The sequence below is a fragment of the Fukomys damarensis genome, unplaced genomic scaffold (genome assembly GCF_012274545.1).
Source record: "Fukomys damarensis isolate Sample0158 unplaced genomic scaffold, DMR_v1.0_HiC HiC_scaffold_16, whole genome shotgun sequence".
NCBI classification, from domain to species: domain Eukaryota; kingdom Metazoa; phylum Chordata; class Mammalia; order Rodentia; family Bathyergidae; genus Fukomys; species Fukomys damarensis.
Genome location: NW_022900928.1, coordinates 87,794,674 through 87,818,773, shown reverse-complemented (window position 1 = coordinate 87,818,773; position 24,100 = coordinate 87,794,674). Strand labels below are relative to the sequence as shown.

The window sequence follows — 24,100 nt, the reverse complement described above, 5'->3', positions numbered from 1 at the left end:
TTTGTGGGTGCTTTGTTATACCAGCTGTCCTTTCAGTTCCTTTACTTTCTGTTCAAGTAAGTTAGCTTCTTTCTCTTATCAGCTTTACCTTGTAGGTTTCTTCTGCATTTGAGATATAGTGTTAGTTATAGTATTGGTTATTCTTGGTTTTCTTGTAAAGAAGAGATTCATAAATCTGTCAAAGGAATGTGCAAGGATCATTCTTTCAAAGAGCACATGACGTCTGAAATTTGTCATTTTTAACCTGTCCTATCTGAATAATCTCCTTAGTGTGATTGTAGAATACTGCCGGTCACAAGATTTTTTCTACTTTTCTGGGTTAGATAAGGAATGAGAAGAAATAATGTGTATTTTTATGTTGTCATCACCTGCTAATTTCACAGGGTATGTAGGAACAGTACTGTTATAATAAATATTTGAACTCACAGGACTGAGTGTAGCTGAGTAAAAATGTGAATGTCTTTTTTATAGAAAAGGCAAAAAAAATGCTTGCTGTTTGACAGGTTGGAATACAGAATATGCTTACAGGGAATATAGCTGTAGGAACGAGGTTATCTCTCAGTAGTAGAGCCCTTGTCTAATATGAATAAGGTCCTGGGTTCTGGGTTTGAGCCTCAGCACTGCAAAAAAAGCAAAGAAAATAGCTAGAAGCTACTGAAAGGTAAGTACACAACATTTAGAGATAACATTTCATTAAATATTATGAAAATTACTTTAGTACTGAAAGAAAGTGAAAGTTTTTCCTGTTGAAACAGATTTGTGGTACAAGATGTTAATGGAGCATAAGAATTTAGATCATATGATGGCTTACAGAGAAAATTATTCTTTGAGCTGGGGGTGTGGTGGCACACACCTGTAACCCCAGCACTCAGGAGGTTGAGGCAGGAGGATCACTGTGAGTTAGAGACGAGCTTTGGCTACATAGTGAGTTCCAGGGTCATTCTCAACTATACAGTGAGACCCTGTCTCAAAAAAACAAAAAAACAAAAAAACAAAAACAAACAAACAAAAAAACCCAAAAAAAACATTATTCTTTGAATCTTCTTTTAGTACATTTGTTTATTGTTAAAATTTTATTCTCAATTTTTTGACAAATAGAATTCAAATAATCTTTCCCTTCAATGGTTTAAAACCCATTCTATTTTGTGCATTTGGATGTAGAAATCCCCTTTGCTTTAAATTAATCCTCTTCAAATATCTTATATTTTTAAGCTAGAAAAAATTTTCCTATGTTTTTTGCCTCATTTATTAAATAAATATAATTTATAGAAAATGTTTTTAAGAAAAGTATAAAGAAAATTAGCTATAATGCCATTAACTTGAGTCTGCTCAAGTTTGGAATTTGCAAAAGCAGTACATTTTGTAGGTAGTGTAGAAAGATTAAATTTGAACGGTAGATTATTATGTGCAGTATTAATAGTAGTGAGATATCAGGTGGTTTCCCTTTTTGCTTATCTGTATCTTTTGAAGTTTTAGCAGAATAATAAGAGCTTTAGATATTAATTCTCAGCACTCTTGAGTAGTGCTCAGCATGTGGCTCTTCTGTCATGTTTCCAGTATTAGCTGTTTCTTTAAGATTATGTAATGATTTCCAAAACAAAAAATGTTGCATTACTTAGTACATTTACTAGGTCATGAGTCTGATGACAGTGAGTGGAATTATATGGCACCACCCTGCAGATGAACTTGTCTCCTCACTTCTTTTCCTCTTCACTGCTCTTCTGGGACCTGGAAAATTTTCCTTTTGCCTTCTTCCTTGATTTTTTTTTCCCCCTCTTCAATTTTAGGTTATCTTTATTCTCCATATTCTTTTTTCTTTTTTCTTTCTTGTTTCTTGATCCTTTGTCTCACTTTTCTCTCCTCATCTCCCTAGTTTTAAAGTTTCAAAAATTTCCTCTTGCATTCTCCCATTCCCAGCCCTTTATATCTTCAATAGTACAACAATTAAGCTTTATTAATCTTTAAATAGGTAGTTAACTCTTATCACTGTTGAATTCCTTTCGAACCTTAGTGGAGGTATAATTATATTTAATACAGATTTGCTGTATGTCAATATCTGGGTTGTCTTAGTGTTTATATGTAATTATGGATTTCTTTTCTATGGTTAAGAGTGGTACATTATCGGTTCTTACGGTATGTCAAAATCCAGTTTGTGTTGGGCAGCATTACAGTTGCTCCAGATGAAAGTTTAACATGAATTGTCTCTGTGAACTTTACATAATTTAACTACTTTATAGAGTACAGTTTAGTAGTTGTTCTTGTGTATGTCATTTACTAATGGTGGATTACTATGAAAAGCATTTCAGAATGGGTCTTTTTTAGCTCAAAACATTGAACAGATGGTCTCTGACATAATAGTTCAAGTTATGATTTCTCAACATTATCATGGCTCAGAGCCATATACATTCCCTACAAGTCATATTTTAAAATCTAAATTTTGATTCATTCATACCTCTCCCCCAGCTATGGGTCAGTCATTACAAGAGTGAACAACCGACACTGCAGTGTGCTGTGTTGCTAGTAGACTAGCTATAGTTAAATGCATTTTCCACTTATATTTTCAACTGACGGTGTAATTGGGACGATACCACAGTCCAGGAACATCTGTATTGTATGGTTGAGAAACACCCCTCACTCTAATCTGATAAGGATGGTGGAATTTAAATTGAATGAGATCTTAGACCTTTGTGACCTAAATAGTTTACCACAAAGCATTTTAGATACCACAGTGGATGTTGACAGTAACGAGTTTATCTTTGGAGCTGATTAAATTGTGTATATGGTTAAATTGTTACTTGCATGTTTTGCTATCTCACTACCTAGAAAGGGAGACCTCAGGGCTAGAGAAAAAAGACAATAGAGACATGGGTAATTTTAAAGTATGTGTAGGGGGCCAGCAGGTCAGTGCCTTAGAATGGGCAAAGACAAGGACTCTGGGACCTTACTACTTACTGTCTATTGGTTACACACAATAATTGGAGCGAGTATCAAGTGATTTAAGGGATGGATGTAATCCTGTGTCAGTGCAAATCTCATGCTGATGAGAAGGGAAAGGAGAGCATTCCTAGGACAGTAGGTGGGATGAGTTGAATTGATAAGGAATTTGTCCTTGCCCAGGTGAAACCTTTCTCTTTAGTATTACTGCTGGTTCTCAAGAAACCAGGATGCCTTCAGCTGATGTTATCTTGCTGTTGAGTGCCACAGGATCTTGGGACCTTTGAGGCCTCAGCTGTGATTGGAGGCAAACTGGAGTTCTGTTTCTGCCTGTTGTAGCTGGCTTTCAGGCAAGGCAACATTGGGCCTTACACAGCTGTAGTCATACTTTAATTATGAACTGATTTTTCACTAAAAGATGCTCCCGATATTTTGTGTTTTTAGTTTCCAGGATGCCATAGTAGTATCAGGCTGCTCTTTTTCTGTGTAGATTCTGACCCCACCTCAGCCCCAGCCAGTTGTGTATTTTTCTCCCCTTATGCATGGCAACTTTGTGTTGTATAGGTGATGCTAGAAACCAACTCAGTATTTTTGCTTGGTGCTTCCTTTTCTTTGTCCTAACTTGGTTTTATAGTATAAGGGGATGTGTAGTCCTGTAGTGAGTAGCTTTATGCATATGCTCTTCCCCTGTGTTTACCACCTGTGGGGTAGATTAGTGGGAGTAGTATTGCTGAGTAAAGAGTAAGTGCATGTGATTTTACTAGATATTGTTGCCGAATTACCCTGCATAGAAGATATACCATAAAAAGACAGTTTCCCTGTAGACTCACCATTGGAATATGTTGTCAGGCTTTTGGAATTTTATAACTTGAACAAGTGGGAAGTGATATCTTATTTAACTTTAATTTGCATTTCTGTTATGAACAGAGTTGAGCATCTTTCATATGGATTAGAACTATGTATCTCTTCCTTTTGAACAGTAAATCGGGTTATTGGTCCTTTACTTTTAGAGGCTCTTCATTTGTGATTATAGCTGAGTGCTTTACTGCTACCTAATGCCTTTGGTTTGTGTAATTCTTTCCCCTGGGCCATGACTTGCTTATAATCACTGGAGAGGTGGTGGAGTATCCACATCTTGCTCAGGCTGGGTTATATGGCAGAGGTGACAGGATGTTTCTCCTGTGACTACTTCACATTCTGTAACTGCTGTAAACAGGCTGGAGTAGGAGACACTCCATGTTGTTGGCTTGATGAAGTTAGGGGCCACATTTCAAGCCCGTGTGACCAGATGCTGTGGGCAACCTCGACAACCTGAGGGGTGGCCTTTACCCGGCAGCTGCTCAGCCCTGCAACCACAGGGAACTGAATTCTGCCAACTGGACTGAGTTTAGATTAGGTTCTTCCCCAGCTGAGTTTGCAGGTGCGGCATGGCTAACACCTTGGTAGGGCTTTTGACTACAGAAATTGAGGTACATGTTTTACGCCACTGAGTGTGTGGTATTTGTTACACAGCAGCAGAAAACTAGTACTGTACTAAGGTATTACCCTTTTGTCTGTGATGTAAGTTGTAAGACTTTTTTTCTACTTTATTTGTCTTTTACTTTCAATGTCTTTTGCTATCTAAAGCTTGTATATGCATATTTTAATGTAGTTTAGTTTCTTTTCCTGTATTTTATATCCAATAAAAATTTAGCCCACTCATAGATAATAAAGTTACCTGAATTTCCTTCTAGTACATGTATGGTTTCATCTTTTATATTTGAATATTCAGTTCACATCAGCTATATTCTGATAAATGATGTAAGGAATGGATCCTATTTCATCTTCCGTTTTGTATGACTAAACAGTTATTTCAGTATCATTTAGTAAAAAGTAATTCATTTTCTCTCTTATTTGTGATATTATCTTTATATTATTTGGACTCTGTTTCTTTTCTTTTTTCATTTTTTTTTTTTTTTTTTTTTTTTTTTTTTTTTTTTTTTTGGTACCAGGGATCAAACTCGTGGATCTTGTGCTTGTGAGGCAGGTGGCAGAACCACTGAGCTAAATCCCTAGCCCTACACTCACTTTATATTATACTAGATTTCTAACTTCTTTGTGTTTTTGGGTGTTTTTCACATCTTTTCCCATTGGTTTGTCAGTCTGTGCATGTGTCACACTGCACCCACCATTCAGATACTCAAGCCCCAGGGTTACTAAGTAGGTTTTAACCCACTGCTGCTGCTTCCTTTTCTGAGGTTTGCCTGGCTATTCCCTGCTTGGTCTTTCTTTTCCAGGTGAACTTTATAATCAGCTTATCTAACTCCATAAAAAATCTGATATTTAACATGATTGTGTAACATAAGTTAGTTTAGGGAGAGTGGACATGTTTATGATTGAATCTTTTTCTGTCCCAGAATGTGGTCCATCCTTCCATTTGTTCAGGTCTTCTTTTGGGTTTTCAGGAGCTTCTTATGATTTTCTTGTACAGGTTCTTTGATACATTTTAGTAATTGTGTGCTTAGAATTTCATTTTGTCTTAAAATTTTTGCACAGATATTCATAAATAAAATCTTTGTCATATTTTAAAATCAGTGTTGATATATGTATTAAAGCAAATTTGGAAGGTTTCTTTTCCTGAAAAAATTATTTAGCTTAAGTAGTAGTAGGATTAATTGCACCTTAAGGAATGAAAGCAGTTCCCAGTAACGCTTGCTGTGCCTTCTGGTTTGTTGGTGCTCTGCCCCCTTTTATTTTAGGAATTCTTTTATAACTCTTATTTCTTCTGCTTGATATATCAAGATTCCTTTCAAAACTGGGATCAATTTGCATAAGTTGTGTTTTCAAGAAAAGGTGTTCCTTTAGGGATGGATATGTAGCTTAGTGGTAGAGTGCTTGCCAAGCATTCATGAGGCCTTGGGGTCAATCCCCAGCATTACCCCCACATAAATAAAATCATTCTAAACTTTAGATAGACTTGTACAAAGTTTTTGATTTTTAAAAATTTCCCTTCACAGGGCTTTGAGGTTATCATTAAGAAATCATATACTGAAAGAGAAAGACTTAAGTAAGACTTTGTTGGCATGCCAAATAACATTTTGCTTAATGAAAATTTCCAGTGAAACTCTTAGGACTGGTTAGCTCTCTTCTCCTCTTCTTTTTCTTCCTTTTCCCCCAGATGTCTCTGTTCACTCTTCTGTAAGACTTCTTGTTCTCAGAATCTAAACAATACCCTTTCATTCTTCTTAAACAGAAATACACTTTTTAAAATTGCACAAGTAAGTATTTATTCACTGCTAAGTCTAGGCATTGTGCTAAACATAAGGGTGTGTAAGAATGGAAATGATCTGTCTCAGGGGTTTGCTTACTCTAGGTATAACCACACTTGCCCTGCAGCCACTCTGATTTCCAGGGTTCATGGAGCTGTACAGACAGCTCAGCTGTCATTAATTGTGCCATCTCAGTGATGGGCATGTTGTTCTCTGTTCTTCGCAACTTACTCTTTCTGGTGACATTGTTCACATGAGGACCTCTAGTCCATTTGCCTATCCATATTTTCATCCTGACAAATTCTCCCATATCCTTATTGTTTCCTTGCTTGGCTTAAATCTGTGTTCTGTCATAATCATCATATTGTGCGTACTTTGCCCCATTCCTGTTCCACTGAGCCTCTTTGACATACCCCAATTCTCACCTTACAGGATACCTGTCCCTGAGCAACTGCCAGACCAAGACACGAGAAAAACATAAAAACCTAACTGACTTGTCTCACAGCTGTTAGCCTTTTTATTCATTTAACTTTGAAAGTACATTACCTTGATGTCTAACTGCTAAAGTTTTGGCTTTGTTAACGATTCAAGTTTATGATTGAAATAATTTGCTCACTAGTTTGTTGTGCATTAACTAACCTTATATTCTCTGACCCTCCTTTTTATTTTTAATTTTTAATTTTATTGGTACATTTTAGATATCCATAATGATAACATTCATCATTGGGAATTTGTACCTGTACGTGATATATCTTGCTGCTTTCTTTTTTCCCCCATTTCTTTCCCCTCCCTTTGATCCCTTCTGACCCTCCTTTTAAAGGCTTTCAGTCTTGCATATTGAAACCAAGGGTAATTGCTTGCAGAAGACAGAGCAAATAGAACAAAGCAAAGACTTTGTTTTGTGGATGCTGGCTTTGTCATTTGTCAGTATAGATTAAAATTTCAGCTTTTGATTTTTGTTGGCTGTTCTAAATGGCTGAGAAGTGTATTAAATAGCAGGCATCTGCACTCTCTTCATATTTGAGTGTTGACTTCACCTGTCTAAAAACAGATAGTGCCTTTGTTATTTCTGAATACTATTATGCTTAATTATGTAAAAAAAATGACCTGTTTTTATAAATAACTCATTTTATATTTTCCTTAGTTAAGCATAATGATGCACTACATACGAATATTCTCTAAAAGAATTATAACACGGTTTTGGGGAAATAATATCTTCCCTAACAGTAACAGGGTTATTGAGAGTTAATAGTATGCTTTACTGATCAGAAAACTAAGGAATCTCAATTTGAGCTATTGTGAATATGATGTACCAAGAGTCTGTGAAGAATTAGGCAGAGTAGACAGCACCTATGCTTAAGGTCTTTGGACAGAAAAATTTCATTTTACTTACAGGCAGCCAAGAGAGAAAAACCAATGATCGGGCAGTGAATCAAAGAAGTAGCTTCCTGTTTTTATTTAATTTTGAAATTCAGCAGTGAGATTCTTGAATTGTTTCCTGTGCCTTTCCCAGGAATAAATATGTCTGTTGTTCTGACCTGGTTCCACACTGTTTCTGAACAAGGTAGTCATGATCGCCATGCACAGCATGAAAGTGTTGCTTGGCCCAAACAAAATAGTAATAAATGCGTCTGGAAATGCCCAGCATATTGTTTGCATGATGATAACCATTTTACAGTGATTTTAAAAATTCATTTCAACAGATATTTATTAAATCTTTGCTATGTGCCAGGCACTGTTTGTTAGAAGGTCAGGGAATAGAACAGACCAAAGCTCTTGCTCTGCTGAAGGTTGTTTTCTAACCTGGGAGAGGTGAGGCAGATGGTAACCCTAATCAGTAAATAGCCGTGTGTGTGGAAAGAGATGGTCAATTCTGTAGAATGAGGAAGATTAGCTTCCTATCTGGTGTTTGAGCTTTATTCGTAAGTAAATAAGGTAGTCTGTGGTGTAGGGCCTCATTGAGAAGGTACTGTTTGAAGAAAGATTAAACAGAGATGAAGGAGGCAGCTGTGAAATTACCTGGGAAGAAACATGTTTTAGACAGAGGAAGAGTCATTTTACACCCCAAGTGGAATGTGATCAGCCTAGTTGCTGACCCGAGGAGAGCTCCGGTGCTCACTTAAGCAGCATGAGTAACAAAGGAGAGCTCCAGGCAAAGTGAACGTGGAGTGGAGGCAAGGAGTGGGAGGTGTGGTCAGAGAGGTGATGTGAGACTCTGGAGAAACTTGCTGGGCACTGTAAGGAACAGGTGGGTTGTCATGCATAACACTTATATGATTTTTTTTGTTTGGTGTTTTAGTTTTTTAGATATACTAAATTCAGACTTAATGAGGAAAAAGGTTGAGAAAAAAATTAAAGGAGAAATTTGTTGAATTCCTGCTACATTCGTTCTTTAGGTGTTTTTCACCATCTTCTATGGCTGTGTATTGTGCTAAGGGAAGGGAATAGAGTGATGAAGCAAATAACAAAAGCCAGCCACAGTCCTTGTGGAGATTACTTTATCGGTGCAAAGCAAATGGTTACATTTTGTGTCAGTCATGGTGCCTGATCCCTTACGTATATTACCTCACATAGTTCTGAGTATCCAGTAAAAATGAGGATGTTAACTTTGCATATAGTTGACAAAAATGAAGCTAGGAAAATTGGAGATTTTTCCAAAATTGTATAATTGGAATATGTCAGAGTGCATAACTGGTAGATGATAGAATTTAGTCATTTGGCTGTGTGTCAGAGCTAAGTGGGAAGCTCATTAAAGCCTTAGGTTCCTTAACCTTGTTCCTGGAAATTTTGGTTTAGCATGTTGACATGGAATCCAGGAATCCTGACTTTTAATAGTTACTCGCAAGATTCCTGTACAGTGGTACCATTGCCTTCCCGTGTCGTATTTATGGTAGTATAATACAAGTAGTGGTTTGGGCATTCTCATTTTGTTCCTGTTTTTTAAGAAAATGATTTTATCCACTAAAAAAGGAAACCTATTTTTTAAAAAGATTTTTATAGGCTGGGGATTTAGCTCAGTGATTCTACTACCTGCCTCACAAGAGCAGGGTCCTCATTTAGTGTCATATCTGCTATAAAATTTTCAGAGATTTTTTTTTTTTTTTTGTCAACCAAGGATTATCCTATTATTCTTAGCTTGAAAAGCATTGAGTGTTGAAAAAAAATTTTTTTTTTTGAGACAGAGTCTCACTGAATAATCTAGGCTGGCCTTGAATTTATAGTAATCCTTCTGCCTCAGCCTCTTGAGTATTAGGATTACAGGCCTGTGCCACCATATTCAATTTTGAGTATTGAATTTTAATTAACTCTATCGATAATCACCAATCAAGTCATGGGGTTTTTTCTTTCAATATCTTAAGGTAATAGATTATGGGGATAGTTTTTTCATATATTGGCCCAACCTGTATTCTTGTTAAATACAATTTACATGATGTACTCAGTTTTTAAAACATGGTTTTGGTTTACATTTTCACATTAATGCTCCCCCTTAAGCCATCTTGTTTTTATATCAGTGTGACACCAGCCTTAGCAAGTGAGGTGGGAAAGCTTTCCTGTCCTCTGAAGGCAGCCACTGCAGATCCACAGTCTCTCATCTGGTCTTCAGGGGTTTGGCAGCTCACTGGCAAAACTATACGGCAATGGTTTTGTCCCAAAAGAACAATAAGGCTATCCAGATTTTCTAGTTTTCCAGAGTCAGTTGTTGTATATTTATTTTTTCTAGGAATTTATTTCACTTAAATTTCTGAACAGTGCTGTTATTTTTAATCAGCATCTAAATTTATGCCCTAGCCAGGGATTTAGCTCAGGGGTCCCGCCGTCTGCCTCATAAGCGCAAAGTCCTGAGGTGGTCCCCGGTACCAGTCAGTCAATCCATAAATAAATTTATGCCCTCTTTTTCACTTTTGGTGTTATGTGTGCTTCTTTTTTCTTAATTAGTTTTACCAATGCTCAGTCAACTTTACTCATCTTGTAGAGGGCCAACTTTTGGCTTTTGTTACCTTGTTTAATTTTATTTTCTATTAATTCCTGATAATGTTATTACTCTTTTACTTTAATTGTTTCTTTCAGTTATATTTTTCTTCAGAGTTTGCAGTCTTACTTTCTAATACTGTATAAGCAGCCAAGTCTATGGATTTGGCTTTAGCTATTTCCTAGGAAATTTGAAAAAAATAGTATTTCCATTGTTTGGTTTCTGCTTATCTATTTTCTAACCTTTTTTCCAGTAATTACCTTGTTATCATAGGTTACTGCTTGGCTGTCATGGTAGAGCAGGTGGTGTGTAGGGTGTGGATTTTGGCCCCCTGACCATACTTCCTCAGAGCTGTGTATTCGCAGTTCCCACTGCCTTACTTCCTTGGAGTCTTGGTTCTGTATCACTTTCTCAGTGAGGCCTTCCCGCCACACTTTCTGAAAATTCCATGCACCCTCTTTGGTCTTCTGCTTTGTTTCTTTGCTCAGCATTTACACTTCCTACTGTATTACCCAGAAGGGACAGGGAAGGAAGTCATGGCATTGATGGGTGTGTGGCCCCAGGAAATAAATGTGAGTTGTGATAGAGGAGATAGGAGGACAAGAGTTAGGGCTTAGCGAGTGGGAGTCAGGGATGTGATAGTGTTACAGGAAATAATACTAGAGATGAAATATGAAGTACTGTACCTCCCAACTTGTTAACTGTCTGATACTCTAAGTTCTTGTTTTCTAGAAATTGAAGTGCGAGCCCTGGGAACAATGGAGGAAGGTATTTATTGATAGAAAAGCTCGTGAAGGGCAGGAGGGTCCCAAATGGGTAACCCAGGGACCCTGCTTTACAGAGGAGTTTTACAGGATGAAACCCATGCAGGCACAACATGGGCCACAGCCATGAATATCCAGTAAGGTTACAAGTACTGTCACTTAGGTAATGGTGGTCCATTTGGGAAATCAGTCATGTGACAAGCATGGAAGGAAAAACAAAGATTTTCCTAGGAAGTGATATGTCTAGAGGTCTCTGGTCACTCACTTGTTGTGGTTGATGTCTACCTAGACTTCATTAGACCCAGTGTTTGTTCTTTGAGGAAGCATGTAGGTCTGGTCATCTTGTCTTTATCTTCAGGCCTGGTTTTCAGCTGATGTGTTTCCAGTGCAGCTGTGGTATGTTTCACCTTTGTCCTGACCCTCTCGAGGTCCTAGCCCTATCTGACCGCCTATATTGTTTCTTCCTCACTCATCTATCTATAATAATAGGAGCAGGAGGACCTTATATCAGTTGTAGGTGATGATGAAATCCCAAATAAGGCAGTTACTATACAACCCTGGCTGAAAAATCAGAAAACCCATATGGCTTTATTCTTTTAAATTTTAAACCATGACAGAAACACTTCTAGAAGGTCTGTGAGCTACCACATGTTCGTGGAACACCAAGGTGATGGAGGAAACATGAACCATGGCATGTGAAGACTGGCTTTGAAGGGTTTTGGATGCGGCCCAACATTAATAGGCAAGACTCAGGTTGTGGAGAAAGACTGGAAGCAAATATCAGTGCCTGCCAGTGGTTCAGAGGTGCCTGATGGAACGGTCCTTGCTTGCTTCCTGTATTGGAGAAGGAATTGGCTGGCTGTCTTCAAGATCCACTTTGGATGGTTCCTTTCTGTGTTGAGAGCCAGCATTCCATGGTGGAAAGGGAAAGTAGTTTGAGGGAAGCAGTCTGTAAACACAAGTCTGTTGTAAAGTTGAGAGGAGGGTGTTGCTCTGTATCTGCAGGCTTCCTGGTGGGTGACAGCAATGCAGTGTGCCCATGCCAGCTCTGCAGCGTCTCGTGGCCTCTGGAGAAGAGTGCTCGTGTTCTTCTTGTTTGCCTGCTTGCTTGGTACCTGCTTCTAAGCAAATATCTTAGACATTTACAAGGTCTGGGTTAGTTGAAACTTCATATTTCACCTAGATGTCATTACTGTGTACATTTTTTTGCATACTGGAATTTTGAAACTTTTTGTTCTTAATGAGCATCATTTCACCTTGCTTAGAGAACTTTTTCTTATACTTGCAGGTTTTTTTCTTCTGTGTATTTAACTTAAAATGTGCTATTCTGGCTGACATGGCCCCTTTGCACTGCAATCATTTCCAGCTACCCCTCTGGGATTAGTGCTAGTTGGGATTTTGTTTGGGCTTATTATTTTTTGAATTGCTTTCACTTTGTTTTTACATTGACATATAGTGAAATGCCTAATAGTTCTTGGCGGGAGATAGTTAAGAAATTGAACCGTGTACCATCTTCCAAGCTTGTAAAAGACAGCTTTTTTCTTTTTTTGTTTTTTGAGACAGGGTCTCACTATGTAGTTGAGGCTGACTTAGAACTCACTATGTAGCTCAGGTTGGTCTCAAACTCACAGTGATCCTCCTGCCTCAGCCTTCTGAGTGCTGGGATTACAGGGGTGCACCACCACACCCGGTTTGAGACAGTTTAATTTTTAAAGTGGGGCTTAGGATAATTTGCTTCAGCCTGATATTTTGAGGATAATTTAAAATTTCACTCTATTGAAATAAGAAATGTATAGGTAGTATCTGAGCAGATTTCTTATGTGTATATATCTCTTATGTAGGCTTTTTTTTTTTTTTTTGCCTTAGGTCTGTTCAGTGGGGCTATTTTATATGTGCACTGGGCACTTTGGAAAGAATTTCTTTTATGTGCGCCTTCACCAAGAGCAGTCATTATCAGAAAATTTAGAAAAAATTATTATTCAATACTGTATTTAATTCTTCTTGCCCTTTTTACAGGACAGCATAGAGGGAAAACATGACTATTTGAATTCTGTTTGAAAATAACTGTTAGCTATTATAGGCTCTGAGACAGTATAACCTTTGATTAGTAAGTGGAAATACTTTTTCTTCAAGTTGCTAATTTTTAATAACAGATTTTAAGATCCTTGGGTTAAAAAGAATTTTGTGTAATCTCTAGTACTGCAAAAAACAAAAACAAAACAAAACAAAGAATCTTGTGAGCTGGAGATGTAGCTTGGTAGTAGCATGCTTGCCTAATGTGCATTCATGAGGCCCTGGGTTCTATCCCTACCATTGCAAAAGCAAACAAAAAGAATCTTTAATTTTATAGTGGAAGGAGACTTTCAGTGTCCTATCATGACACTTATAGTACTTGTATTTTCACCATAAAAAGTTAGAGCCTGGCCGGGTGTGGTGGTGCACACCTGTAATCCCAGCACTTAGGAGGCTAAGGCAGGAGGATCACTGTGAGTTCAAGACCAGCCTGGGCTACATAGTGAGTTCCAGGTCAGTCTTGACTACATAGTGATAGACCCTGTCTCAAACCCCCCCCCCCAAAAGAAAAGAAAGAAAAAGACTCTGAAACAAACCACCAACTAAAAGCAATCCAGAACAAAGGTGAAGAAGTATCCATTAACATGGGTGAATGAATAAGTCAGCTATTTTGCTGCCCTTTGCTTTCTGAGCTAATATATTGGCCTGTGGTTTTAATCTGAGACTGTTCTAAGAAATTCTGTGCTATCTGTGTCTTACCAGAATCTATTGCGGTATATGGGGGTCCTACTTTGTGATTTGAAAAACTGTGAGTAGAATTTAATAGATTATTTAAAAGTGTATGGAAGTGTCTAATGTATATCTCTCTCTTTTTTAGGAAACTGAAAATGACCCTTCAGCTATGCTAGGTCTATAATGGGAAGTGTTACAGTTCGATATTTCTGTTATGGGTGCCTTTTTACATCTGCAACCTGGACAGTTTTGCTTTTTGTTTATTTCAACTTCAGTGAAGTGACTCAGCCCTTTAAGAATGTGCCCATCAAGGGGTCTGGGCCCCATGGACCATTTCCCAAAAAATTTTATCCTCGTTTTACTCGAGGTCCAAGTCATATCTTAGATCCACAGTTTAAAGCAAACAAGATTGATGATATGATAGATAATCAAATTGAAGATCCAGAAAAAGGCCAGCAGAAATTCTCTTCCGAATTGGGTAAGTGCATTTGACCTTTACTAAAAGTGCTCTCAGAGTATTTACTTATTAAAGTTTAATTATTCTTCATATCACATGTTGCTCAAAAGACTAGAAATGGGGCCAGGGATTTAGCTCAATGGTTCCTCTGCTTGCCTTACAAGTGGAAGGTCCTAAATTTGATCCCTGGTACCAAAAAAACAAAACAAAAACAAAAAACCCAAGAAATTGCCCCTCCCCACCCGCCGTGCTGATTTGTTCTGTTTGGAAACCAGCTGACATTATATTATTTTTGCAGACTTATAGGGAATTATGTTCAGATTTTTTTTCCAGCTCTGACTTTAGTATTTTATGACAACTTGGGAAAAACTATTCAGAGAAGAAAAGAAGATCTAGAAAGAAAATACTATAGAACCTATAGGAGAAAGTTTTTAATTGCTAGGATAATTTGACAAGGGAAAGGAATGGTTGAAAGATGACTGTATTTAACTTACTTTGAAGACAAAATTTATAACAACCGGAGGACTAGTTTGTTTGAATTAATTTCTTTAACCCTTTAACACTTAAAAGAAACAATCTTTTAGGGGCATCATTCTTGGTGTCATTCTGAACCACCATGAAAGTCATGCCTGGGATGCTATTTTAAGGCAAAGTTCTTCATATCCAATACAAATAGGTAAACCTGCTCCAACAGTATAATTTTTCACTATCCTCCCTCCCTCCCCTGGCCTAAAAGGGCCACGATCATCATAGGGGCCTGGCATCCAGTTGGAATCATTTACATACGTGGGGATAGTATAATCTCTCCAAGTAACAATCCTATTTAAGGGTGGATTTGAAATATAAGCCCAATAAGTGTAATGTGTTCCACTAACCTGTGTAATAATTAAAGATAGCATAGCCAAAAACAAAGCGGTTGATGTGACTGGTTGTCTTGATTGTTGAACCACTCATTGGCCTTCATCAGTTAACTTCTTAATTTGGACCCAGGTAGGCAATGGAGCATGTCAAGTTCGCAGAAGGGTCACACGAACCTCTGGACAGCCAATATGCATGTGTTCCATGTCTTCTGTGATTCCCAGAGTCTCAAACTTTTGTTTCTGGCTCATTCTTCAGTTTTATGTCTCAAGTCGGGGCCCAAAACTTCTCGTCACCTGTGGAAATAAAAGCATAATCTTGGCCCCACCTCAAAACCCGGGCTGGTAGCCAGATTTTCTCAAGTGGAGGTCGATAATAAAGAGGTTGATCTAACTCCTTAGATTCTCGGATTTGCCAATGGCATCCAGCTGCTGTGTGCCCATCAGGTGCCTCATTCAAAACATTAAGAGTAAATAAAGCTTGAGATAGTTTTTGTCATTCTGTTTCCCACACCATTCTCCCTTTTTATTTTTGCAACATCTCTTTCAAAGTACCATTAGCATGTTCAATTATTGCCTGACCTTGAGGGTTATAGGGTATACTGGCTGTATGTTCAATATCATAAGTTTGTAAAAAATTTTTTGAATTTAATAGAAATATAAGCAGGACCATTATCAGTTTTTAAATTCATTGGCTTTCCCATTATACTCATGGCTTCCATAAGTTGAGTAACAGCTGCATCAGCCTTTTCAGAGCTGAGGGCTGTGGCCCAAGTAAAGCCTGAAAAAGGTATCGACTGTGTGATGTACATATTTTAATTTGCCAAATTCTGGAATATGAGTGACATCAATTTGTCAAATCTGATTAGAAGCCATGCCTCTGGGATTAACTCTAGGTGCACATGAGGGTGTGACCATTTGTGTACAAGTGGAGCATTGTTGAATAATATCTTTAGCCTGTTGCCATGTTCATGAAAATTGAGAGTGTAGACTACAGACATTAGAATGATGAAGAGTATGATGTTATTGAGCTTTAAGAACTGAACCTAACAGTATTATTACCTTTGGCCATGGGGCCAGGTAATTTGGTATGAGCTCTAATATGGGTAATAGAGGACTTTCTCTAATATGTAACAATCATTGTAATTGTATAAATAAATGATGTAAAGTAGAACCATTCTCAAAAATAATAGCTTTTTCAATATTTTGGACAGTAAATTCAGCATACTGAGAATCCATGACTATATTGAGTGTCATTATGATGTGTTAATAACAAAATAATAGCAAACAATTCAGCTTGTTGGAGAATGATAGGGCATTTGTACAACCTGTGTATCAATATCACTAGCATAACCACCAATCCTTGTTTATTAGCATCTGTATAAAAAGTAGGGCCTGGACAGGATGTTTTACTCAGAATCCACTGAGTTTGTTTCAAAAATTGAATATGTTTATCCTTGAGATATGAGTTATGAATTTAACCAAGGAAATGAACCATGGCTCTTTCTAGTCATCATTAAGTTGAAATAACTCCTTTATTTGTTTTGCTGTAAAAGAAACAATTATTTCTTGTGGATCATACCCCATTAATTGATAGAGGCATAAATGACCCTGATGAATTAATTTACAAATTTTTTCTAAATGTTTCCAAATTTTTTACACTCTTATATGGAAGAAAACCCCATTGTATAATATTAATATTCTGCTGGATTAGCCCAGTGAGAGGATGTGGAGTATGGACAACTAACAATTTAAGATCTTGCAAAGTTTCAATTCTCTGGAGAGAGGCATTTTTCATGTTTCCCTATCCAAGCCAATTCTTTTTGAGCTGCTCTGGTAAGAGTTCTAGGACTATTCAAATCTGAAGGTCCTTCTAAGATTTGGAAAAGATTAGTTAAAGCATAGGTTGGTATTCCCAAAGCAGGATGAAACCAATTAATATCTCCTAATAAGTTTAATCATTAAGTGTCTTAAGGGTATCTTTTCTGAGTTCAACTTTTTGGGGTATGATTGTAGTTCATTCAATAATTTGACCTGAATATTTCATAGGTGGTTCTATTTGTATTTTTTCTGGTACTACCTGAAGTCCATATAATTCTAATTCTCATATTCCTTCTCTAAATATTTGTTATAAAGTCTCATGATTAGAAGGAGAAAAGACAATATCATCCATATAATGAAATATAAAACTTTGAGGATATTGTTTATGAATGGAAGATATAAAGGCTGTTCTACAAAATGTTGACATAATGTGGGACTCTTCAGCATTCCTTGTGGCAATGCTTTCCATTGATACCTATGAACAGGCTATTATAATAAGTGAACAGTAAAAGCAAAATTTTCCCGATCTTGAGGTTGTAAAGAGATAGTGAAAAAGCAACCCTTAAGATCTACAATAGTAATAGGCCATTCCTTGGTAATTAATGTGGGTGTAGGTACTCCCAACTGTAAAGGTCCTATAGGCTGTATTATCTCATTGATTTTTCTAAGATCTGTAAGCATTCTCCACTTACCACTTTTCTTTTTTATCACAAACACAGGAGAATTCCATGGACTAGTAGAAGGTTCAATGTACCCTGCATCTAATTGTTCTTGTGCCAAATTTTCCAGCACTTCTAGTTTTTCTCTTGTAAGGGGCCACTGTTTTACCCACACAGGAATCTCCTTCAACCATTTTAAAGGTAGAGTGAAGTGCTGTTCAGCAGGCCCTAAGATAAATTTGGGTATCCTAGTCCCTTATGAGAGATTCATTAGAATCAGGAGCACAAAAACTAATTTTCCAGTCTCATTTTTTCCAAGACCTTTAAAGGGATTGTAGCCCATGCTTGTCATAATATATTTTGTTTGTTTAGAAGGAGTTGGTATTTGTAGTGTTGCCCCCAACTGTTGTAATAAATCTCTGCCCCATAAATTAAGAACAATATTGGCCACGTATGGTCGAAATTTACCTTTTGTCCTTCAGGTCCAATACAAGTGAGAGTTTTTTGACTTTGATAGACTTTACTTAACCTATACCTGTAAAATGAGCTTGTACCTTTTGAAGAGGCCATTTAGGAGGCCACTGCATGTAAAATATAATAGATATATCAGCCCTCCAATAAGCCCTCTATTTGTTTATCCTTTGACAGTAAACTTAGGTCTTTTATCATTGCTTAAAGCTTGCCAAAATACTTGTTTTCCAGTACTTCCAAAGCCATCTTCTCTCTTTACTAGTGCTGTTTTACCTTTTATATATGGTAACAAGAGAAGTTGTGCTATACATTGCCCTTTATTTAAAGTAATTGTTGAGTTAGAACTCATCTTCTTAATTTCTCCCTGGTAATCCTCATCAGTGATCCCAGTGTGAACAAAGATGCCTCTAGATGTTAGACTACTTCCACCCAATAATAATCCTACAGTATTAGGAGGAATAGGTCCATAGATATTGGTGCCGAGAGGATATATTCCTCCTGTGGGGGTTAAAATAAAATCCTTTGGTGCAGCAATATTGAGGGTTGCATGAAGTAAATCACTGACCTTGCTTCGGGGACACCTAAGTTCATCTTCTGATGTGCTTCCCCTATACTCACAGGGTACTGCTGGGAGCGCGTATTGTTTTTCTCTTGGTCCCAAGCTGGGCCCTATCTCCAGTTTCCCAATAAATTTCCTTCTTTATCTCTTTTTGAACGACATTCATTAGTCCAGTGATAGCCTTTCCGGCATTGATGACAGAGTCCAGAAGGCTGACCCTTAGGGGGTGGTGTATGTACTATGGCATTAGTCCCTTTAGCTCCCTTATGATGGTCCTTTCTCCCGTGTCCTAATTTTCCACAGTTACAGCATTTAGTCTGTGCTCCTTTCATTCCCGTTTTTTTAGGGCAGTAACTAAAAGATTAGCATAAGTAGGAGAGTTAACATCATGGTAAGCCGTAATATACTCTATGCCCTTAAGGGGTGTAGAGCCTTTTAGCATTCTGCATTAGCATTTTCATAAGATAGGGCTTGTAATAACAGCTGTTGAATATCTCGTTGTGCAGTAGCTCTAGTAATAGTTCAGAATCAGGATAAGAAATCAGTATAAAGTTCCACAGGTTTTTCCATAATTTTAGTGAATCATGGGGCCCTCCAGCCAGGGGGTTCACCTCTATTCCATGCCCGCATTCAGCATAAATGAATTTGAACTATAGCAGTATCATCAAGACCCGCTTGAGCTGCTAGTGCAGCTACTGCACCTTGCCCTGTTAACTGATCTACTACTGTAGGTCCTGGTGGATTACGCTGTGCATTGACACGAGCCATTTGTTCAGCTTCTTCCTTCCACCAAGTTTGAAATTGCAGACACTCCCCTGCCTCTAGAATTGTTTTTGTTAAAGTCTCCCAGTCCATGGGTATCAACCGATTTTCAGTTGCATAGTTATTAAGAAGTCCAGTCACATAAGTTGAATGCATACCATAAGAATTAACAGCTTCCTTCCTTAAAAGCCTTTAAAACCTTATATTCTGTATTATGATGATCAATTTGGACATAACCTTGGGGATATTGAGCTGGCATATTTTGTCGGACTATAGGAAATCCAAAGAAATCTGAATGATTATAGGAATTATCATGTGGGCAATCTTTATCGAAATTCAAAAGCAACTTTTCCCCAAAAGATCCTCCAAGCTGTACTAGGGGCCTTTGAAGTATCACGGGGCCACGTGTGCTGCTGGTGGAGCAAAGAAAGGAGTGGGAGGGGCCGAAGGCTCAAAGTTTTCTTTCATGTAAGGATTACAAATAGTCGGGGTTTCTGTTTCTTGTTTTTTCACATTTCCTTCTCCAGTTTGGAAAGTTAATTTATCTACCATCTTAGCTATCTGTTGAACCTGAGCCATCAGGATTTTATAATCTTTCATGTAAGGCTCTGAATCCGATCCTTCAGTGTTTCCATCCTCACTTTCACTTTCAGTTGAGGATAGCTCCTCAGATTTTTTACCAAATTCAGTCTCCTGTCTGTTCATCTTTATCTTTATCTCCTGAACAAGTAGGAGCCTATTTTGGCAAAGGGGGAAGAGGTTGGGATAACACATCATCCACAGACTCATACCCTCTATGCGGTAACTGATTTGGGTGCCCATAATCTGTACCATAGGATTCTGATTCAGACTGCAAAGGCTGGAGAGCTATGGATATTAAATTACAGAGTGACCAGACTGAGGCTGGAATTGTATCCACAGCCTGATGAGCACACCAGGCGGGAAAGCCGCATAACTTGTTTCCACACTTAAATTTAACTGAGTTTTACCACTGGGGTGAAACCAATAACAATGTTTTCTTACCACCGAGAATAGCTCCCTGAAATGGGAACTCTTCACCTTCACCCCTGCACTTTTCAGCAGATTGCAAAGTAGTTTGATATTTTGAGTCTCGGTGGATGGGGAATTCCCCATTACTCTACTCTGAAATTCCCAAAAGTTTCATTTTCTCCTGAATGTACTTTTTTCCCTTTCGGTTCTCCCGTTTTTTTGAGGTCCCTGTTTTCAGGACCACTTGTTGTCATTGGGAACGTGAAGGATAGCCAGACAGCAGGAATATAGTTTTGCCGAGGAGTAGAGGGCTGAAGCTCTCACAGGCAAACAGCAGCCAACTCTCACCAACCTCGGTTTTTATTAGATATATGCATAATACTTCCATGAGAATAAACAGTTCCTTACAGATTATCTCTAGCAAAGCATTAGAAAATATTTTTTATGACCACCTGGTTCTAGTTATTCATATACTTTCTCAAAACAGACTGTTCCCAGAGTGTTATTGGATGATTCTCAAGACTCTTTGGAGCCTTGAACTTCTGAGTTGTGGCTGTGTGCAGAACCACAACTGCAGTTCCTATTCCAATCCGTGTCCCAATGTAGCCCTTTATTTATTTGTTTGTTTATTTATTTATTTGTTTTTTTGAGACAGGGTCTCACTATGTAGTTGAGACTGACCTGGAACTCACTATGTAGCCCAGGCTGGTCTTGAACCCACAACGATCCTCCTGCCTCAGCCTTCCGAGTGCTGGGATTACAGGTGTGTGCCACCATGCCCGGCCCTCAATCTAGCCTTCTCCTCTACACTTTGACATCTATGGTCAGGTGATTTTCAGAAAGAATGAGACCATTTGGTGGGCAGTCACTTCTTTGGGAACCTGTCCTTATAAATGTCCAGAATAGGTCAGTCAGTGGAAACCAGATGCAGATGGTGGATGCCAGGGGCTGGGAGACAAAGGGATAGTGAGTGACTGCTACAGGGACTAGAGTTTCCTTTAGGAATGGTGAAAGTGTGTGTAACTACATTGCTTTGGTGGTTGTGCAGCACAAAACGTGTGAAATGTCAGTATGGTACTTTTTAGGTTATGTGCATAATTAGCACACTCGAGAATTGGAAAAAGCCCTCTAAATTCCACACAGAAGACTTAATTTAGAAGGAATTAGTATAAATTAATAGTTAAAAGCATGTTGATTTCTGAGAGAGAGAGAATTGTCAGTAAACAGGGAAAATAACCTATGGAAAAAGTCTGTGTCAGATTATCAACATTTCCTCAGTTAATCTGTAGTTAATTATAAAATTAACTGAAATAACTTCTCTGATATGCTAATTATTAATTGGGGTTTGGCTGTAGTATTTCAGCAGGGAAGAAAAGTATGCTGAAGTGGTCATTTAATATGAATAATTTTTTGCCAAAATCTCTCTGTTAGAAAATAGTTCTTTCAGGATTTAGAATGACATTGGTTCTCTATTGAATGATTATTGAATCAGGAATATTTATTGAGAATCTCTTGTGCAAGGCACTGTTCCAGGTACTGGGTATCAAGCCATTCTTACTTGTTTTGAACATAGCCAAATCCTTTTGTCTTACAGAGTTTCCATCCTCATGGAAAATATAATGGGAATTAATTGTTGCTTGTTGAGATGGTTCTAGGGAGAAGGCCTATGATGAGGCACTGTGTTCTGTGGTTAGGGAAATCAGCATTGCAGTGGTCCTTACCCATGCATTCACACAAGGTTCACACTCCACACATTAAGGAACAGAGTTGTTCTGCTGTAAACAAACCCATTTGACTTTTAGACTTTAGTATTTCCTCAGTTTCTTTGACCCTGAAATCATTTGTTCTTTCTAACATCTGTTAGTCTCCCGTGGAATTTTGTTTTTCTTGCACACATTTGGGAGATACTGTTACACTGGGAGTCATTCTCAGAGGTGCTGAAGGCTTGATAGGGATAGAAGAGATACTATCAGTTTATGCAAAGATGCGATTTCTGACAGTATCAGAGCAAGCATGTTAGATTATAGTGATTGTGATTAGATCCATGCAAAAATTTGATGGTGAAATCAGAATCTGCAGAATCCTTTTTGTGGAAAGGTTTATCAGAAGCCACTTTGAGGGGCAGGGTTCATAGTAAAACTTGCTCAGGTTGGGTCTTGTTGAGGTCCACTGGGATTTAACAATCCATTGCTTTTATGGAAAGTTATCAGAAGAAAATTTTTTCTTGGTTGCAGGTAAGTGTGTCTCATAAATACAATAAAACATTCTGCAATTATGGCTTGTGAGCATATGTCCTTTATGTGTGAAGCATGCTTATTTTTCACTAGACTGCTAAGAGTTTGACTCCAACCTCAGATTATTTACTTGAAACCAGAGACAACCTAGATTTGAGAAAAGTAGCTATTATCTGATTGTAATAAGGTCAAAACCTTGGGAAGAGTCTAACACTGTAGCAGTGACTATGGTAACCCTTTACAGACTAATGCCCTGATTGTAACTTCTCTCTTCTGCAGGTATGATTTTCAATGAACATGATCAGGAGTTGAGAGATTTGGGCTATCAGAAGCATGCCTTTAATATGCTCATTAGTAACCGTCTGGGCTACCACAGAGATGTTCCTGACACGAGGAATGCAGCGTATGTGCCTTATTTGTTTGTCTGATATTTTTATGACGGTGTTTTCAGTCCAGTGTAAAAATTTGCAAGGATGGTACTCAGCTTTTACAGTTAGCATTTAGCATATTGGAAACTTGAGATCTCATCCTTGAAGCTGTGTGGACTGAGATTGTACTAACAAAGTTCAACCCCATGCTTGAACAAAGCCCAACCCTCTTAGTTTGCCTGGGCTGCAGTGAGTGGAGAGGAATTGTCTTGGACTGCATATAACTATATAAATATGGGTAATGTGTGTAAGTAACAAAACTTTATTTTAAAATATTTTTTATTAGATTTAAAAAGAGGACAATGTAAACAAAACTAGTGGGATATTTGATCTAGTTTTTATGAAAGAGTCGCATCAGTGTTAGGTTTGATGAAGTGATTGCAATTTGTAATTCTCAATGATCTCATCAGAAATTTTTTTTTCTATTTTTTTTTCTTTTTATTGAGTTTATTGGTACAATCTAGGTATACAATACAATTACATTCATCATTGGGATATTCTGTACCTTTACATAATAGGTCTTGATTCTCATTTTTTCCCCTTGTCCCTGGCCTCCCTTCACCCCCTCCTCCCCTCCCCATTTACAAACACTTTATTTCCATTTTTTTCAGTTTCTCATATTTTTTTCCTCTCTCTTATTACCTTTCCCCCACCCTTCCCACTTTGCCTACACTTTTAGCCCTTTACTTCCTATTTCACATTATTAATCATCTCATTAGGATCCTGTGTACTATTATAGTTTTTCACACCAAAGAAACTATTCAGTATTTCAGTTAAATCTCTGTATGAACATTAAAAATAGGAAATCTTAAAATAAAGCTAAAAAGGAAAGTAAAAGACAAAAGGCAATGATGTAACATTAAAATAATCCTTAATTCTGGAGATGAAAATGGTCCCTGAACATATTTAAATTGCTTCTCGCTCTTATAGTCTTATCATATTCTTTTTTTCATTATTTAGAGAATACTTTATTAGTTTCTGTAATCAAACCCATGTAGATATGATCTTACATATTTAGTACAATGTGTTACTCCTGTACACATGGAAAAAAAAATAAAAAATAAAAATAAATTAACATTTCTAGACCAATATGGTTGTCCATTTCTGTACAATGCCAACTCAACACAGTAAATTGGGATGACTTTTTCCAAAGTTGGCAGCACCGTTAAAGTTTCCCAAAATTCAATTTATATATATATAT

General features: G+C 37.6%; 1 protein-coding gene across 3 annotated transcripts in view; it reads left to right on the top strand.

Annotated features, from left to right (window-relative positions):
* Window positions 1–24,100, top strand: part of Galnt11 (polypeptide N-acetylgalactosaminyltransferase 11) — a 56,463-nt gene that overhangs the window by 11,258 nt on the left and 21,105 nt on the right. Inside the window, exons 1-3 of one of the 3 annotated variants that reach the window (XM_010637531.2) lie at window positions 13,599–13,702; window positions 13,807–14,139; window positions 22,751–22,874. In XM_010637531.2, the coding sequence (XP_010635833.1) occupies window positions 13,845–14,139; window positions 22,751–22,874 (419 nt within the window). In that variant the 5' untranslated portion in view covers window positions 13,599–13,702; window positions 13,807–13,844. Of the gene's footprint in view, window positions 1–13,598; window positions 13,738–13,806; window positions 14,140–22,750; window positions 22,875–24,100 lie in introns of those variants that run through there. The other 2 variants (XM_010637532.2, XM_010637533.3) reach the window with 2 other exon arrangements.